Genomic DNA, 19,379 nt, shown 5'->3' on the forward strand with positions numbered 1-19,379 from the left:
GCTCGTGTATCTAATCTGGAGGAACCGGGTTTGATTCCCAGCTCTCCTAAAGTGAGCAGCAGTGGTGTAGGAGGTTAAGAGCTTGTGTATCTAATCTGGAGGAACCGGGTTTGATTCCCATCTCTGCCGCTTGAGCTGTGGAGGCTTATCTGAGGAATTCAGATTAGCCCGTACGCTCCCGCACACGCCAGCTGGGTGACCTTGGGCTAGTCACAGCTACTCGGAGCTCTCTCAGCCCCACCTACCTCACAGGGTTTTTGTTGTGAGGGGGGAAGGGCAAGGAGATTGTAAGCCCCTTTATTTATTTATTTATTTATTTATTTATTTATTATATTTATAAGCCGCCCTCCTGCAGGAGAGAAAGGGGGGGATATAAATCCAAACTACTCCTCCTCCTCCTCCTCCTCCTCCTCCTCCTCCTCTTCTTCTTCTTCTTCTTCTTCTTCTTCTTCTTCTTCTTCTTCTTCTTCTTCTATAACTTGGTTGCCATTTATAGAACTTTAATGGGGACAGCTGAAACTTTTGTCATGGAATTGTCATATTTATTGTTTCTGTTTTGCTGCTGCCCTTCTCCACCAGAATATTACCCATTGCCTGGGTCTTTGGAGAGAAGGTATCTAATATCCCTACAAACAAATGCATGGCCCAACTTCCAGGCAGACAGATGGAATGCCCCATTTCGGGAGGCTCTTATCTGGCGGAAAGGATCTAGATTTGCCCGCAGAGATGCCCAAACTTTGTAAAGTTCCTTTCAACCCAACGGGGAAATTCTAGTGCTCTCGAAATGACCCGTTCTGAGCCCCCTGCCAGCTCCCCCTCACTTCCCTAATGTGATGGAGAGTCTATTAAATTTGTCTTTTGTGCGAGGCCAGATTTGGTTTTTTGCAATGAAAAGGATGGGAGCTGCTTATGCACACACTAAAGCATTCTGGCTACAATAAGCAAGATGAAAAAGCTTTATACAGTTTCAATTAAAAGTGCATTTAAAAAGAGTATCTCCCCCCACCTCTCTCCCCACGCCACCCCACCCCACCTTTCCAGGCCTGACAGAGGGAGACATAAACCTATGATTTTTTTTCCTTTGAATTTTCAGGCTGGATTTTGCTTGGGAGGGAGAAACAGCTCATCAGCAACCGTTTCAGATGGAATCTGACTTCCAGCTGGCATGCTTCACATTGTTTTGATTCCTGTGGGGGTTTAAGATGAACATTTTAGAAACTGTTCAGAGTATTTTAGGGTTTGGTTTAATGTATTCCTGGGTTTTATTTTTGTGCTCCAATCTATCCTGATCCCACAGGAACAAATGGGACTATTCTATTTTTTTTAAAAAAAGGAAGTTTATGTCACTATTGTCTGTGTTTTGCTTTTCTTCTGGCACGACCGGCTGTTTCCGACATTTTGTGCTTGCAGATTGTCTTTTCAAATGGAACGTGCAGGAGCTCTGCCTACGTAGGCAGATAAGCCGCGCCATGCCAAGAAGAGCTTTTTGGAGGGAAGGATACACATTTGAGAAACCCCATGCGTAGTAATAGAAGCAGTATTATGTGGGGGCTGCATGCTCCCCCCACCCCACCCAGCAGAAGTTAAAGATCAATGTCCCAGCCCCCTGATTCTGGAGCAGATTCTGGAGCAGATTCTGGAGCAGATTCTGCTCTAGGAAATTCTGAATGACTAATTCCAGCAGGGTACATGACAACTTCAGCTATAAGTCCACAATATTTTTTTTCCAGGAAGGGGCTTTGGATTTGCCAATAAACATCTCCTGGAACCTGACAGTTGGACTACATCAGCATGTTTTACATGGGGCTACCCTTGAAGACTACTCAGAAACAGCAATGGCTACAGAATCCTGTGAGCTGATTGTTCTCCCATGCAGTGCACACGTTACATAAGAACATAAGAACTAGCCTTCTGGATCAGACCAGAGTCCATCTAGTCCAGCATTCTGCTACTTGCAGTGACCCACCAGGTGCCTTGGGGAGCTCACATGCAGGATGTGAAAGCAATGGCCTTCTGCTGCTGCTGCTGCTCCTGAGCACCTGGTCTGCTAAGGCATTTGCAATCTGAGATCAAGGAGGATCAAGATTGGTAGCCATAGATCGACTTCTCCTCCATAAATCTGTCCAAGCCCTTTTTAAAGCTATCCAGGTTAGTGGCCATCATCACCACCTCCTGTGGCAGGATATTCCAAACACCAATCACACGTTGTGTGAAGAAGTGTTTCCTTTTATTAGTCCTCATTCTTCCCCCCAGCATTTTCAATGAATGCCCCCTGGTTCTAGTATTGTGAGAAGCAAGTATGTGGGTTACCTGCCGGCTTCAGAGTTCAGTGGGAGGTGCTGCTTCTTTCTAGTGGTGCTCATCACAACTTAAGGCACACTTATCTGAACCTAAGACCCTCATATCTGAAGAGCTGTCTCTCCCCACCAAAACCCACATTTCCTTTGTCACTGCACTCACCTTGAAGGTGTGGATTCCCAGAGGGAGAGATTCTGGTGGGTGGGACCCTTCCATTTCTTCATCCAGGCCAGTGTTTCAGACTGCCCCCTCTCCCCCACCCTGATTAACCACATGCAAATCCACTCCAGGACTGAAGCAGTCTTGGTCCCCGTATTGGGGGAAAGGTGCACCATTCCACTGCAGAACCACCAGTAAAAACTGCCTTAGTGAGTCACACCAAAGGCATATCTGTCCCCATATGCTTTCTCCAAGGGTGACCAGCCAAATATCCCAAATTACCTTTACAAGCAAGGTAAAGGGTGAATAGGTAGTCCAGCTCCTAGCAACCCAAAGGTGGAACAATATGGTGGGTGGGGCCAGTCACAGTTAGTGGTACCTGCTGCAAATCTGGGCGTTCGAGTGTACCCGCCATCTTGATGTTGTCTCTGAGAGCCAGCGTGGTGTAGTGGTTAAGAGAAGAAGAAGAGTTGGATTTATATCCCCCTTTTCTCTCCTGCAGGAGACTCAAAGGGGCTGACAATCTCCTTGCCCTTCCCCCCTCACAACAAACACCCTGTGAGGAAGGTGGGGCTGAGAGAGCTGCGAGAAGCTGTGACTAGCCCAAGGTCACCCCGCTGGCGTGTGTGGGAGTGTACAGGCTAATCCGAATTCCCCAGATAAGCCTCCACAGCTCAGGCGGCAGAGCTGGGAATCAAACCCGGTTCCTCCAGATTAGATACACGAGCTCTTAACCTCCTACGCCACTGCTGCTCCAGGTGGATGAGCAGGTGGATTCTAATCTGGAGAACTGGGTTTGATTCCCCACTCCTCCATCTGGGTGGCAGAAGCTTATCTGGTGAACCAGATGAGCTTCTGCACTCCTGCATTCCTGCTGGGTGACCTTGGGCGAGTCACAGTTCTCTCAGAACTCTCTCAGCCCCACCTGCCTGATGAGGTGTCTGCTTTGGGGAGAGGAAGGGACAGGAGCTTGTCAGCCACCTTGAGTCTCCTTGCAGGAGAGAAAGGAGGGGTATAAATCCAAACTCTTCTTCTTTCTTTTTCACAGAAAGCTTTGGTGGGGCTTAACAGGGGATCTATTTTGGCTGTCTCTCCTCCGAGGCTGCTGCTTTCTACTGTGTGATATTTTATATTTGTTTTTAAAGCTTTTGTGCAAGCTAGGAGATTGGATTTGATGGCAAGGCAAGATATGATTTTCGTCTTAAACACATTTCAGAAAAGCATGCGTGGTTTAATGTGGTTGGGAGTGGGCAGCGGGGGCTCAGTCAGGTACTCTGTTTTGCATGCAGGTTGGTCCAAGCCTTCCATACATCTGGGCTTTGGTCCAGATGTTGGATTCTCCAAAGCAACATGGCTGAGGATCCAAGAAGTCCTCCCCCATCTACCCTCCCCTACCCTCCCGCCTTTTGAGTCCATTTCCCAAGCAAGAAGGGACAGTAGTTAAAACATGATCTGAGCTTTCAAAGAGGGCAGGTGAGAATTTCATCGTGCCTTTTGCCCTTAATTGCATTTCTGACTGATAGTCTTGGGGATTGTCTATTTACAGCAACAGAGGACAGCTGACCCCCACCCCCACCCCCTGAAGCCTTTGCTCCGACCCTCTGATGCAAGGAACACCCCTCAATGGGCTGGGTCTTCCTGTTATTCTACGCCAGGGGTCCCCAAACTTTTTAAACAGGGGGCGGTTCGCACATCCCCTCCAGACGCTGTTGTTAAGGAGGGCCAGACTAAAAGAAACTATGGAACAAAATTCCTATAGCAAATGATTGCTTAAAATGTTTGATTTTCACCTTTCAACTTGCTTTTCTGTCATGGTCTATTTTTAGAACAGTGACCAAAGTATATCCAAGTACAGGGTGGAATCCAAATATTGTTAAAGGAGGCTGTAAATTTCTTCCCCTGTAAAAAAAAAAGCAGAGCTTTCCCAATGAAGCATTCCATCTAACCCAGGATCAGGTATCTTCCTGGGTTCTTCCTCCCTAGCAACCAGCTGGCCGATTCACCACCACAGCTGATGCCAAATGGGAGTGAGTGAACCTAGAAAGCCACAGGAAACAGCACATGGAGTAGCCCAGAGGGAAGGGTGGAGCAGGAGTTGCCACGTGTAAGGTTTCCAACTCTGGGTCAGAAAATTCATGGAGATTTGGGGGTGCCATCATGTAATTGCAATCAACAGCCGTTGGGGCCGGTTCCTCCTCTCCCTCGAGCCCCCACTGCACATGAATGGAGCCATCGCCGCCATGCCTGGCGGGCCGGATAAATGCCTTCGGGGGCCACATTTGGCCCCCGGGCCATAGTTTGGGGACCCCTGTTCTACGCACTGACCCAAGCTGGGTCAAAGAAGGCACACCCAAGCTCTGGGGACTGCAATCCCTGTGGACTCAAATCCTGATGAATTTCCTCCGGGGCCAAGCTGTGATTCCACCCAGAGGAAGAAGTGAGCATGTCTCAGCCTCCCAGATGTATCCACTTGTGGTAGGCAGAGAAGGGAAGGAGAAGAGAGTGGGTTTCAAACCACACTGGAGTTCAGTTCCTTCTTGTGGGGTGACGTTGCCATCCCTGGCTCCAAGACCGCTGGGTCCTTCTCCCCCACCAACTGCGATGGGGCTGCTTCCTCCGGGTGCTGCACGCTGGGCTCCCCCCTCATTCTGGAGCCCCCGGAGGCGGAGCGGCATTTGCAGAGCTTCTTGAAGGCCAGGCAGAACTTTCGGGACATCAGGTTGTAAATGACAGGGTTGACAGCGCTGTTGGCGTAGACACAGACTCTGCAGAAGAGGAGAAACCAGCGGTCCAGGTAGGGGCGATCCATGAAGGAGTTGACCAGCACCAGGGTCCGGTAGGGCATCCAGAGCAAGGCGAAAAGGACCACCACCACGGCCAGCATCTTTGTTACCTGCAGAGAATGAAAAAGAGGAAGACGTGTAAGCCAGGAAACAGCGGCCCCGCCCCGCCACTCCTGCCTCTGCTCTCGTGATGGTTCTGGGTTCTAGATTATGTGTAATGTTTTCTTTCCTTTAAGAAGCTCACCTATCCTCTGTTTTATCCTCGTGACAACCCTGTGAGGTGGGTTAGGCTGAGATTAATGGCCCAGGGTCACCCTGCAAGCTCCAGTGGCAAAGCGGGAATGCAAATGTGGGTCCCATAGATCCTAGTCTAACTCTAACCACTACACTACTGGGGGGAAGAATTAGGACTAATAAAAGGAAACACTTCTTCACGCAACGTGTGAGTGGTGTTTGAAAGATGCTGCCACAGGAGGTGGTGATGGTCACTAACCTGGATAGCTTTAAAAGGGGCTTGGGCAGATTTATGGAGGAGAAGTCGATTTATGGCTACCAATCTTGATCCTCTTTGATCTGAGATTGCAAATGCCTGAGCAGACCAGGTGCTCGGGAGCAATAGCCGCAGAAGGCCGTTGCTTTCACCTCCTGCATGTGAGCTCCCCAAGGCACCTGGTGGGCCACTGCGAGTAGCAGAGAGGTGGACTAGATGGACTCTGGTCTGATCCAGCTGGCTTGTCCTGATGTTCTTATGTTCTTACACCACAGCAGTTCTTATCTAGTATTTGCCAAATGAAGACAGAGAAAAAGTTAACAGCTTCCATTGAGGCTAGCGGCTGGGCAGAGCAATTTCTTTTTCTTCACATTATATCCCTGATTCCCTACCTGTAGGAAAACATCTGGGTACTTTGCCTCTGTGCAGGGGAATATCTATTGAAAATAGTGCCATGTGCCTTGTTGTTGACTCAAGGCAGTGGCAGCCTCTTCTTGAAGCCCAGTTGAGCATGGAGTGGGCCAAATGGTGCTGAGGGATAGGATAGCAGGTGGGATGAGGTTAGGTTCATGGATGGTGTGGTTGTGGCTGGCAGGCACCCACTTTCAAGTGGAGCCCAGGGCATGTGCCATACCTGTCCTACCTTAGATACGCCATTGCCTCTGTGTGTGAACAGGGAGCCCAAACGCATATGATCTGCAGTGTGCACATGGATGTTTTCCATGTGAAAGAATAATGTGGATAGTTTAAAACCTGCTTTGAAAGGCGGGGTATAACTGGCACTTGTGGCCTTGAATACAACTGCCACAGCCACCTTTGAGCAGTGATTGCCGTGCCCAATTAAGGGCCTCAAGACTGAAAGCTGGATGAAGCTTTGGGGCCGCTTTGCTGCCATCTGGGACGACAGCCGCCTTCCACATAACCGGTTAGGAACAAGACAAGCACTTTTTTTCCCCCTTGCACCTGATAAAATGGGCGACCCAACAACTCCCTGGGGATTTCGCGAACGAGTCTTTACTGCTCCTCCCTACAATCTCCCCAAGCCAATTTTTTTCCAGAAACTGACCATCCAGCAGCCTGGAGTTGAACACTGGCAGAAGGCTCAAGGGATCTCCACCAGCAAAACAAGTTGGCAGTGGGCTGTGGTGATAATTCAATTCAAAGCAAAGCCGATTTATTGGCATGCCGAATGCGACAAATACTGGCAGAAAAGGGCGGGTGACACATTTGTCTGGCTGGTACTTTCAGAGCGGGAACAACAGGGATCCGTTCTGCCTCAAAACCACCCTATATCCTCTGCATCTCCGTCCCAGCTGGAGGTGGCCGGGGGAGGAGATGCGAGGCAGCCAGGCCACTCAGGAGCCACAGACATAGGCAGCCTATTACACTGCCGGGGAAGCGCTGTTTGTCTCAGTTCAGAGCTGAATTCCAGGCTCTTGGTGGAGGCACCGTCTGCACACACAAAGAGGCCTAATTCTGAATTAGTCCATCCAGGTCAGTATTGCCTACTCTGAAGAGAAGGAGGAAAAGACTTTGGATTTATACCCCACTTTTCTCTCCTGTAAGGAGACTCCAGGTGGCCTACAAGCTCCTTTCCCTTCCTCTCCCCACAACAGACACCTGGTGAGGCAGGTGAGGCTGAGAGAGTTCTGAGAGGACTGTGACTAGCCCAAGGTCACCCAGCAGGAATGTAGGAGTACAGAAGCACATCCGGTTCACCAGATAAGCCTCTGCCACTCAGGTGGAGGGGTGGGGAATCAAACCTGGTTCTCCAGATTAGAATCCACCTGCTCTTAACAGTGGCTTTCTGACAGGTAGCTGCTCTTCGGGGTCTCAGGCGGAGGTCTTTCACATCTCTAGGTGCTTGGTCCTTGTAACTGGAGATGCCAGGGATCGAACCTGGGGCCTTCTGCATGCCAAGTGAAGGCTCTGCCACTGAGCTACAACCCTCCCCTCCCACAGCCTGTGTTGGGGGTGGGGTGGAGTGTGGAGCTCTCTGTCGGCAGCTGCCCTACCTGTTTCCTGATGGGCACGCTGGTTCTGGAGCTGGTGTTCCTCTCCTTGCTGTCAGAGTTTCCATGGTGCTTTGTGAGGGCAGCTGGCTGGTGCAGAGCGGGACCGCGGAAGAGGACCCTCCCAATGAGGCCGTAGAGAACGGTGGTCAGGAGCAAGGGGGTGAAGAAGAAGAGGGCAAAGTCCAGGAGGTAGATGGGCAGGTAGAGGTTGCGGGAGACCTTGTAGCCGCACTCCACCTGCTGGTTCTTGCCGACGTTGATGTCCACCAGGAAAAACCAGAGCAGGCAGTACACCGCCGTGAGGCCCCAAATGAAAGCGATGATGCGTTTGGCTCGGGACACCGTGCACATGGTCTGGGCTTTCATTGGATGGCAGATTGCAATGTACCTGTGGGGAGAAGAGGGGGGGAGTCATGCTGGGGAGCAAAACAGCAGCATAGGCTGGACCAGAATGATGATGATGATGATGATGATGATGATGATGATGATGATGATGATGATGATGATGATGATGATGATGATGATGATGATGATGATGATGATGATGATGGAGGAGGAGGAGAGGAGGAGGAGGAGGAGGAGGAGGAGGAGGAGGAGGAGGAGAAGGAGAAGAAGGAGAAGAAGGAGAAGAAGGAGAAGAAGAAGAAGAAGAAGAAGAAGAAGAAGAAGAAGAAGAAGGCCACCATTCTGCCCCCTCCTGCCCAACAGAAAAACAGAAAAGAATGTAGCCTCTTCTCTTACCTCTCCACTGTGAAGGCTGTGATGGAGCAGGATGACACATTGATGCCCAGGTACTGGAAGTAGGTGATGCCCAGGCAGCCAACATAGCCGTAGACCCACGTTCCTGCCAGGCTTTCAGAGACGTTGGGCAACCCAGCGGCAACCAGGACCATCAGATCAGCCACAGCCAAGCTAACCAGGTAGCAGTTGGTTGGAGTCCTCATGTCCCTGGTGGTGGCAACTACTAGGACCACCATGACGTTGCCAACGATGCCGACCCCACAAATGCACAGAACCAGGAAGACGGAAAGGGCCTTATATTCCATCATGGCCACGATGGCAGCGCTGTTTGCCAGGGAGATGTTGGTGGGGTTGTCCCCCTGACTGCTGCTGTTCTCCATGGCCAGATGTGGAGTGAGGAAGTCCCTGCGGGGGCTCCTGGCTCCTGGCTGTTGGTGGGGAATGAAGGAGTCAGCTTTCAGTGACCTCTTCCCTCCTGTTGAAGTGTTTTCATCGCAATATCTGTGTGATGGAATAAATGCACCCAAATCAGACGATAAGAACCGCAAGCAACTGAAGCGTCTGATGCTCAGCTGAAATCACTTGGATTGCAAATGTCGGTGGATGTGTGGACCACTCCCCTTGTCAACAGAGCCCGGCCTTTCCCCTTTCCCCTTCTCCTTTCCCCTTCACCTTGTCAACAGAGCCGACATTGGCGTTTTTGAGGCCCCCAAGCAAGCCTGCGCATTAGGTTTCGTTTATGGGCAATGCTGGCTTGGGAGATGGCTTTGGCATGAAAATGGAATGCAGATATTTATAAATCAGTAAACATGGAAACGTGCAGAAATAGATTTGCTTTATTTGTCACATCTGCAGTCAGTTGGAGTGAGTGATTTGCAGAGCTGGGATCCAGCATGGTGTCGTGGTTAACAGCAGGTGGATTCTAATCTGGAGAACCGGGTTTGATCCCCCACTCTTCCACCTGAGTGGCAGAGGCTTATCTGGCGAACCAGATGTGTTTCCGCAGTCCTACATCCCTCCTGGGTGACATTGGGCTAGATTTTCCACCCCCCACATGACTAAATGGCCGCAGCTCAGGGACATTTGACCCATATGTCCCCCTAGGTCAGTGATGGCGAACCTATGGCACGGGTGCCAGAGGTAGCACTCAGAGCCCTCTCTGTGGGCACATGCAAACAGAGTTCATCATGTGCGGGGGAAATTGCCCCCCCCCCCACAGACACACACATCTAGGCTGGCTTGGGCTGCTGGTCTCGATTATTAGCATTAAACCTAAGACCTAGTTTTGGGGAAGCAGTGTAGGTAACCCTGTTAAGCGCTGTTAAACCCCACTGATTTTCAATACCAAAATTTAAAGCGTGATCCTTTGCCTGGGAGTAAGCTCGAGTTGCTGCCAATGGGGCTTTGCTTCTGAGTAAACCCTCCTGGAGTCCATGTGCGGATTCATCCGTTCAGAAGAAGAGTTGCTTGGTGGCTTCAAAATAAAGCCAACAACTACCACCAAACTTACTCCCGATTAACGCACGCCTTGCGTAGCAGGGCCAACTGTTTTTTCTAAGCTGAAACCTAAGTATTCGGGTTAAGTACCCATGTTATTGGCACTTTGCGGAAATAAATACCGATGGAGTTTTGTGGTTTTGCAATTTAGTGCATTAGACCGCCGAAAAGGTTCACCATCACTGCCCTAGGTGGTACGCCCCTAGATCTGGTGGCCCAGGCTGTTAAAGGACCCCTGGCTATTTACTCTGTTGTGAGTCTCTCTTCCCTACATTGTGGCAGATGAGAAGGAGGCTCCTCTTCCTAAAAGAAAATAATAGTGTGACTTTCAGGGTGAAATGTCTGTCCTTCCCTCAATAGGAACGACCACACAAGAGCATGAAACATGGCTGAAATGAGTCACCCTGACCCAGTGCATTGCATGGGGACAGGGGGTCCTATTCCGGAGCTGCCCCCAACAAGTGCAGCAGCCCCTGCAGCGGAGGGTTGAGGAAGGGGGCACACACATCCCATGCTCCAACCTGCGCTTTGCAGCACACTAGCACATTCAACTGTACTTGGGCAGTGAACTTCACTGGGTAAAAAGGAGATAATTGATCAATTTGGAATGCTTTAATCAGTTGACAGCCCAGGTGATTAGACTGAGATGCCTTCCTTGGCGGTTTGCTTATTTTCCGCACTGTTCTTATCTGGAGGAAAGCGGCTCTCTGTGCCTTGAAGGAGGATTGGAACGAAGGAGCCGCTACCGCCTCATCCAAAGCATCACGTTTAGGCGGCCCAGGAAGAAAACGGTGTGTGAAAAACAGAGCTGTGGACATCTCTTGGGGTGCAGGTGGGCAAGGTGGCTCTCTGGCGAGTTGGGTGCTCACTTGGGACCTACCTGGATGCTGCTTAGCAAGGGGATCAGCTTCAGTGGGGCTAGCACGCGTTTAAACACCCGTTGCTTTTGCATCTGAGCACTGCGCAATCTAGTTTTGTTATCACCTTTGCTTGTCTCTCAAATCCGGGCCCGTCTTAACTTCACCCATCCCTGAAACAACCTGCAATATCCTTCTCCAAGGAACCTGCTGAAAATTCTGGAGATTAGACGCTCTAAGAAGGAGACCTGCACACCACTGCGAATTTTGCTCTCCTGCTGCGGCAGTAGAGAAGATCAGGAAATGAGTCCGGAATGCGGAGTCAGGCGGAATACTTAAAACATCTGCGGTCTGGCGGTGGCGCGGCTTATCCACCTGGCAGCCTCTTCCTGTATGTCAAATCTTTCTCGTGCCCCCTTTTGTTTTCTTGTGCGGATAGAAGCCAGGCAGTTGCCAGTTTGTTTTATATATATTTCTTTAAACAACGAGAATACGGAAGGATGCTGCGCACGAAGGATTTGTCACGAAAGGGTGCACCTAATCTGTTTCTCAGAGTCAAAAGATTCCAAGAGGAGAATTCTAACGGGGGGTGGATGGAGGCAGAAGCTCGAAGTGTAGTCTGGCTGGTTAGCATCTTAAAAAAGGTTTGCTGCAAAAGGCCCATGAAGAAACAGGAAAAAAGAAGAGGAAGAAGAGGAGGAGGAGGAGTTGGGTTTATATCCCCCCTTTCTCTCCTGTAGGAGACTCAAAGGGGCTTACAACCTCCTTGCCCTTCCCCCCTCACAGCTTTTCAGCCTGTGAAGTTGGGGTGGAACTGAAAGAGCTCAGAAGAACCGTGACGGGTCCAAGGTCAGCCCCGTTGGTGCGTATTAAGAGGTGCGCGAAGTTCATCGGTTTCCTGCGATAAACCTCCCCACAGCTCAAGGGGCAGAGCGGGGAATCAAACCCGGTTCTCCTGCTCTTAACCACTACACCACGCTGGCTCTCTGGTGTGTTGTTCTGTGCCCTGTCCAAGACACCAGACCCCAAAGTTTCACAAAGCTCTGCTTAGCTCTCCCTCTCTCCAGAGCACTCATCACAATACCGAGCACGTCAAGCTCGCCTCAACCTGAGATGGACTAACGATTGGTCCATGAAGGTCAGAGATGGTATTTCATTTCACTCCGATTGGCAGGGGCTCTCCAGGGTCTCCGGCAGAGGTCTTTTACATCACCCACCACCCGATACTTTTTATTGGAGATGCTGCCGTGGGTTGAACGGCAGCCAGATACTCAATGACTGAGTCACAGCCCAGCCCCAGAATGAAGACCTTATGCTGCCTTATACTAACGCAGAGCCTCGGTCCACCAAGGTCAGAATTGCCGAAGGCTTTCACGGCCGGAATCATTAGGGTGTTGTGGGTTTTCTGGGTTGTATGGCCGTGTTCCAGTGGCATTTTCTCCTGACGTTTCACCTGCATCTGTGGCTGGCATCTTCAGAGGATCTTTACTTGCTTTACTACCATCAGATCCCTCTGAAGATGCCAGCCACACATGCAGGCGAAACGTCAGGAGAGAATGCTGCTAGAACACGGCCATACAACCCAGAAAACCCACAACCCTCCAAGGTCAGTATTGTCTGCACAGACTGGCAGTTGCTGTCCACAGATAGTGGTCTTTCACATCACCTAAATCCTGGAGGTGCCAAGAATGGAAGCTGAGCCCTTCTGCTGCAAAGTAGAGACTTCCACTGTGCCAGGGCCCCCACCCCAGCCATAGCCCCCTCCTCAGAGAAGACACAGCTTCCAGGCTAGCCGGGCAAGCCACACCTGTGAGGGAGCCCCTCTGTCCAGGAATCATGGCACGCTGACCTGACTCTAAATGGATGGCCCCTGACTAGGCTGTACACTGAGGCTGGTTGGCAGCCCCGTACTTGCGGAAGCCGGCATCTCCTTCCCTCTGTCCCAAATCTGTCCCCGCATGATAACTAACTTTTCTGGAGAACTTACCTTGTGCATCGTGTGGGCTGAAGGCCGGGCCTTTCGAGGGAAGGGACTTAAAGGGAGCCCGGAAGCTTCGTTCTTCTCAGCTCTCTTATCTGTCCCGCTCGGGTGGTGTGCTTTCCTCTCCTGCCTCTGCTCCCACGGTTGCTGCAGCCTCCTACAGCCTCCGTCTCTCACCCTTCTGTAGAGCCGGTGCCGTTTGGTGCCTTTTTCTGCTCACAGACGGGGAGTCCTCATCAGCTGATGTAGCTCCAGTTTGCCAGGCGAACCTATGAGAGGAGAGACCCGTCCTCACTGCCTCCCAGGAAGAAACTGTAATCAGAATTGTTTGCTGTGCGGGGAAGCGAGCCGGGAGGGGGGCAAATCAAAGAAAGAGCAGTGCCGTGCCTGTCATTTTTAAATGCATGTATTGTTGGGATAAATGGGGGATGTTTTGACAGCTGGAACTTTCTTACATCTAAGAGGATACACAGGAAACCAGGTGGAACATTTGCTTTCTAGTCCCAACATTCAGATTCCTAGAGGGGCTGCCAAGTCTTCGCATGTGATGCGCCTCCAGGCCTCGATGGGGCCATCCGTTGTCCTTCACAGGGTCTTCTGGGATTTAGTTTTGACCCGTCAGAGCTGACAGGTGACTCAGGCATAACCTGTCCCTCAAGAGGTCTGGGTTCGGTTTCTCGCCTTGCCACAAACTGAGTTATTTTGGCCAAGTCATCTCAGTTTTTTGAAAGATAGTCTCGTTTCAGATAGCATTCAGCAAGGCAGCTGTCATTTCTGGTTTCACAGGTCACAGAAACAACTGCCAGGGCTCCTCTGGGTTTCCCTCTTGTCAACCCTTTGCCACCTCAAGACCAGCTTCTGCCTTATTTGTGAAATTACAGAAAGGTCCAGGTGCAGGACTGAGACCTGGGCCCAAATGCTCACTTGTGCACAAAGCCGCTCTCTCTATATTAGCAGAGTGGAACAGAAGAGGCAGATTCTCAGTTGCTTTTTATATATGAGTTTACATTTACTAAACTAAGGAGCAGCAGTGGCGTAGGAGGTTAAGAGCTCGTGTATCTAACCTGGAGGAACCGGGTTTGATTCCCAGCTCTGCCGCCTGAGCTGTGGAGGCTGATCTGGGGAATTCAGATTAGCCTGTGCCCTCCCACACACGCCAGCTGGGTGACCTTGGGCTAGTCACAGCTTCTCGGAGCTCTCTCAGCCCCACCTACCTCACAGGGTGTTTGTTGTGAGGGGGGAAGGGCAAGGAGATTGTAAGCCCCTTTGAGTTTCCTGCAGGAGAGAAACGGGGGATATAAATCCAAACTCCTCCTCCTCCTCCTCCTCCTCCTCCTCTTCTTCTTCTACTACTACTACTACTACTACTACTACTACTAAAATACTAATACTACTACTAACTATAAGGGGAGGGTTACATGGAGATAAAATAAGAAATTCTTTCTTTCCTGTTACATATCTACATTACTGTAAGTTTAGTTACATCTTGGAGCCTATCTGCTGTCTCGTGCTTGTGGTCATGGGGGTGTCGTGTTTGCTCAAACAAAGAAACAGAGTGAACTTTATAACTTCAGATGTCCGTGCTCACTAACATGTCAGCCATGGCTATCTGACTGACCAATAGCTAATCAATAGATCAGATCATAAACAGTAACTTCAGCAACTCGTTTACATGCAATTAATCCTGGAGTCTCCTTCTTTGGAGGTTTTTTAAGAGAGGCTGGATGATCATATGTCAGGAGTGCTTTGATCGTGTGTTCCTGCATGACATGGGGTTGGACGTGATGGCCCTTGGGGTCTCTTCCAACTCTATGATTCTAACCCTTTTATGACTGAGTTGCGACAGACACTTGTAGAATCCCAACACTATTGTTCTCAGAAAACAGCATGCTGAGTGTGTTTAATAGCCATGAGCTGCATAAAACCCCTCAGAGGCAGAAGGGAAAGTTGTGTTTGACAAAGAGAATTTTTTTTGTGATTCCCAAAGTATGGTTTTTGGCATGGTTTAGAAGTGGGCTAGAACTTTTCATAACTGGATCGCATGCATTTTTCATAACTGGATCGCATGCAGTCCTTGGCATCTGTGAAAACACTCAGGAATGTGTGTGTGTCAGGGGTTCTTTGCCATATCTCAGACTTTGCCAAATCCATCCTTGGAAATGCCACTTGTAAAGTGGCGCAAAGTCTGGCTTGTTTTGCTGTGAACAGCCTTGATTTATTACATGGAGGAACTGGCCCCTGTTTGTATGTTGTCCGCTACCAAATGAATCCTCTGGTCTCGTGCCTCCTTCTGTACTAATCAAGCCCTATTTTAATCCACAACCTGCCAGTGTATAATGGAGTGGTTGCTGCAATGCTCAGTTTTGCTTCTCCTGATGAGTCAAGCAGTGGGGTCTGCAGCTAATTCTCAGCAGGCTGTCTTTGATTTGTGTCGGACTCATTCCGTTTGAAGATTCTGCCTTCTTCCCCCCAAAAAAGAGTCCTTTAGCACCTCAAGAGAAATGTTTTGGTGGGTTTTGAGCCTGGTTCAATCTTAAAACATGGTCTGTCACAACTTATCTTTTTAGAATAGAATAGAATAGAATCTTTATTGGCCAAGTGTGATTGGACACACAAGGAATTTGTCTCCGGTGCATATGCTCTCAGTGTACATAAAAGAAAAATACATTTGTCAAGAATCATAAGGTACAGCACTTAATGATTGTCATATAGGTCTAGTAAGCAATCAGGAAACAATCAGTAGTAATGAAAACATAAAATGTAAAATCATAAAATAAAATAAAATAAAATGTCAGCACAGGCTATAGTCATACAGTCACAAGTGGGAGGAGATGGGTAATAGGAATGATGAAAAAAGTAGTGCAGTAATTATATAATAAGTATATAATAAATAGTTTAACATTATCGAGGGAATTATTTGTTTAACAGAGTGATGGCATTCGGGAAAAAACTGTTCTTATGTCTAGTTGTCTTGGTGTGCAGTGCTCTGTAGCGACGTTTAGAGGGTAAGAGTTGAAACAGTTTATGTCCAGGATGCGAGGGGTCAGTAAATATTTTCACAGCCCTTTTTGACCCGTGCAGTATACAGGTCCTCAATGGAAGGCAGGTTAGCAGCAATTGTTTTTTTCTGCAGTTCTGATTATTCTCTGAAGTCTGTGTCGATCTTGTTGGGTTGCAGAACCAAACCACACAGTTATAGAGGTGCAGATGACAGACTCAATGAGGTCCTCTGTAGAACTGTATCAGCAGCTCCTTGGTCAGTTTGAGCTTCCTGAGGTGGGGCAGAAAGAAGATTGTTTGTTGTGCTTTTTTGATGACATTTTTGATGTTAGGTGACCATTTTAGGTCATGAGATATGATGGAGCCTAGAAATTTAAAGGTCTCTACTATTGATACTGTGTTGTCTAGTATTGTGAGAGGAGGTAGGATGGGAGGGTTTCTCCTGAAATCTACCACCATTTCTACGGTTTTAAGTGTGTTCAGTTCTAGATTGTTCCAGTGGCACCACGAGGCTAGTTGTTCAACCTCCCGTCTGTATGCGGTTTCATCGTTGTCTCGACCAATCACTGTTGTATCATCTGCAAATTTCAGTATTTTAACAGATGGATCGTTTGAGATGCAGTCATTGGTATACAGAGAGAAGAGAAGTGGTGAAAGTACACAGCCTTGGGGGGCCCCTGTGCTCATTTTACAGGTGTCTGATGTAATTTTTCCTAGCTTCACCTGCTGTTTCCTATCTGTTAGGAAGCTTGTGATCCACTTACAAATATGCTCAGGTACTGCTAGCTGATTTAGTTTGGTTAGAAGAATGTCCGGTCTGATAGTATTGAATGCTGAACTAAAGTCAACAAAGAGGACCCTTGCATAGGTCTTTGGCGATTCAAGATGCTGTAGGATTGTCAAAGGCTTTCACGGCCGGATTCAACTGGTTCTGGAGGGTTTTCCAGGCTGTGTGGCCGTGGTCTGGTGGATTTTGTTCCTAACGTTTCGCCTGCATCTGTGGCTGGCATCTTCAGAGGGGTATCACAGAGAAAAGTCTGTTTCTCACTGTGTCTAAGTGTGTCACTGTGTCTAAGTGAGAAACAGACTCTTCTCTGTGATACACCTGTGAAGATGCCAGCCACAGATGCAGGCGAAATGTTAGGAACAAAATCCACCAGACCACGGCCACACAGCCCGGAAAACCCTCCAGAACCAATTATCTTTTTGGAATTGTTCAGCTTGGGGGATTTGTCAGTAGACCAGCAGGAGTACTGATGACCTTTGTCTAATAAGAACGTCTGTGACCTTTTGCGTTGGCTGTAGTTGCTGGTAATGAATTTACTTGGTTAAGATAAGCAAGGGAGCATCTATTATGCCTGAAGAAGCTGTTTAATCCTTTGCTGACACAATCCAGTCTGCTGGTCTTCCAGGGGGCACAAGACACTGCCGCATGCGGCTGCAACAGGTTTACGTGCCTGCCCGGCTGGAATTTGCCAGACTGTGCTCTTCCGTTTGAGTCACTGAAAGCTCCAGCTGAGGACCGCATTCAGGAGAGCTGCCCTTTCCCCGTGAATTCTGGATTGGCAAATCTGGCGTGGACACTGTGTATGGGGGCAGAACTCTCAATCATTTGCATGAATAATAAAGAAGCTGTGTGGGTGTAGATTCACGCTATGCCAGCAGCTTGTCAGAGCTAGCAAAGCATCATTTAGAAGTGGTTGATTCCATTTCTGTAGGTAGCCGTCTGCTTCGTCACCCTTGTGAAGCAGCTGAGTAAATGCCTGTATGGATACACAGCTCTATAGATATATATATATATAGATACACCAAAACACTTAAGAGGATGAGTGACTGTGAAAAACGGACCAAATTAAACAGGCATGTTCTAAAAATAATGGACCCTTTTACTATCTGTTATTTTAAAATCCTGCCTGTGAAAAGCTATAATATAACAAAGCGTCAGGAATATAAAATGAGAACCAGCGTGTTATTGCAAGAGTGTCGGAGTAAAGTCTGGGAAGTGCAGGTTTAAATCCCCACATGGACGTGGGAGTTTGGCTGGGTGACTGCAGGGTTGTTGTGAGGAGAACATGGAAGAGAGGAGAACTAGCTGAGCTGCTTTGATCTGAGATTGCAAATGCCTTAACAGACCAGGTGATCGGGAGCAACAGCCGCAGAAGGCCATTGCTTTCACCTCCTGCATGTGAGCTCCCAAAGGCACCTGGTGGGCCACTGCGAGTAGCAGAGAGCTGGACTAGATGAACTCTGGTCTGATCCAGCTGGCTTGTTCTTATGTTCTTATGCTTGGAGCCCCCACTGTGAAGAGGTGGGCTATAAATACTGTAAATGAATAAATGCATCCACAGTGCTTGAGCTTTGAACCAGTAACCTCCTGGAACCTCCTTCTCTCTGCTGCTATGAAACGTTGGGTGCACAGCATTATACCCTGCAGAAGAATCCCCAGCAGAGCTACCCCCACCAGAGAGCACCGACCTTAGAAGAGGGAAACTCTACGAACGTCTGAACTGTTCAACTTCCCCAAACTCCTCAACCCGACACCCACCTTTGGGCACAGAAGCAGGAAGCTGAAAGGTAGCAATTTCCATGTTACTGATTGTAATAATTGCTTGAGGAATAATTGGTCTGAACAAAAATGGGGTCAGCTGACTCCCTACCAGCCAACAATCTCCAGTTGGATGTTGCTGCCCAGGAGTAGCATAAGTCTGTGTGACCTGCCTTTCCTCCAGAATATAGTTCTATTACTCTGCATGTATGATTCCCCCCTCCCCCCAATACACACCCCTTTATTCACTGGCAGGCTGGCATATTGATGTTGATCATTGCTGGGTTTGAGCTCCCCCTGGTGCTAGACTAAACAACAGCAAGTATTAAATAACTCCCCTTTTAAAAGCGGGGTACCATAGAATCATAGAGTTGGAAGAGACCCCAAAGGCCATCAAGTCCAACCCCCTGCAATGAAGGAACACACAACCAAAGCACTCCTTGGCAGATGGCCATCCAGCCTCTCTTTAAAAACCTCCAAAGAAGGAGACTCCACCACACTCCAAGGTAGTGCATTCCACTATCTAACAGCCCTGACAATCAGGAGGTTTTTCCTAATGTTTAGGTGTAATCTCTTTTCCTTCACCTTGAACCCACTGCTCCTGGTTCTAGTCTCTGGAGCAGCAGAAAACAAGCTTGCTCCCAGATTCAACTGGTTGTTGTGGGGTTTCTGGGCTGTGTGGCCGTGGTTTGGTAGATCTTGCTCCTAACCTTTCACCTGCATCTGTGGCTGGCATCTTCAGAGGTGTATCACAGAGAGAAGTGTGTTATAGTACGTTAGGAACAAGATGTACCAGATCATGGCCACACAGCCCGGAAAACCCACAACAACCAGTTCTTATGTAGTGTTTGAGTTTGGCTACAGATTTTTATTTTATCTTATTAAGTTTTTTTATACAGCCCTCCCAATATAGGCTCGAGGCAGTTTTCCAACGTTTACAAAATCATGCAAGAATTCAGATATAAATTGATTTATATAAATTTGATTTAAATATAATTGTGCCCTGAGACAGT

At 48.8% G+C, this 19,379-nt stretch overlaps 1 protein-coding gene across 1 annotated transcript; it reads right to left on the reverse strand.

Moving 5' to 3' along the window:
- Positions 1-4,966: 4,966 nt before the first annotated feature.
- On the reverse strand, positions 4,967-8,866 carry LOC125443297 (thyrotropin-releasing hormone receptor-like). Its single transcript, XM_048515315.1, has 3 exons — positions 8,487-8,866; positions 7,746-8,133; positions 4,967-5,350 (listed from the first exon to the last, which is right to left on the reverse strand). The coding sequence occupies exons 1-3, from the start codon at positions 8,864-8,866 to the stop codon at positions 4,967-4,969; spliced, it is 1,152 nt and encodes a 383-aa protein (XP_048371272.1).
- Positions 8,867-19,379: the final 10,513 nt, after the last annotated feature.

The sequence above is a fragment of the Sphaerodactylus townsendi genome, linkage group LG14 (genome assembly GCF_021028975.2).
Source record: "Sphaerodactylus townsendi isolate TG3544 linkage group LG14, MPM_Stown_v2.3, whole genome shotgun sequence".
Lineage (NCBI taxonomy): Eukaryota > Metazoa > Chordata > Lepidosauria > Squamata > Sphaerodactylidae > Sphaerodactylus > Sphaerodactylus townsendi.

What these genes read in the sequence shown, in the direction of transcription:
- LOC125443297 (XM_048515315.1), bottom strand. Translation starts at nt 8,866, where the DNA reads ATGGAGAACAGCAGCAGTCAGGGGGACAACCCCACCAACATCTCCCTG. An exon ending in ACAGCCTTCACAGTGGAGAG is followed by an intron (nt 8,134 to 8,486) that starts GTAAGAGAAGAG and finishes TTCTCCCCACAG; the next exon opens with GTACATTGCAATCTGCCATC. An exon ending in GCGTGCCCATCAGGAAACAG is followed by an intron (nt 5,351 to 7,745) that starts GTAGGGCAGCTG and finishes CATTCTCTGCAG; the next exon opens with GTAACAAAGATGCTGGCCGT.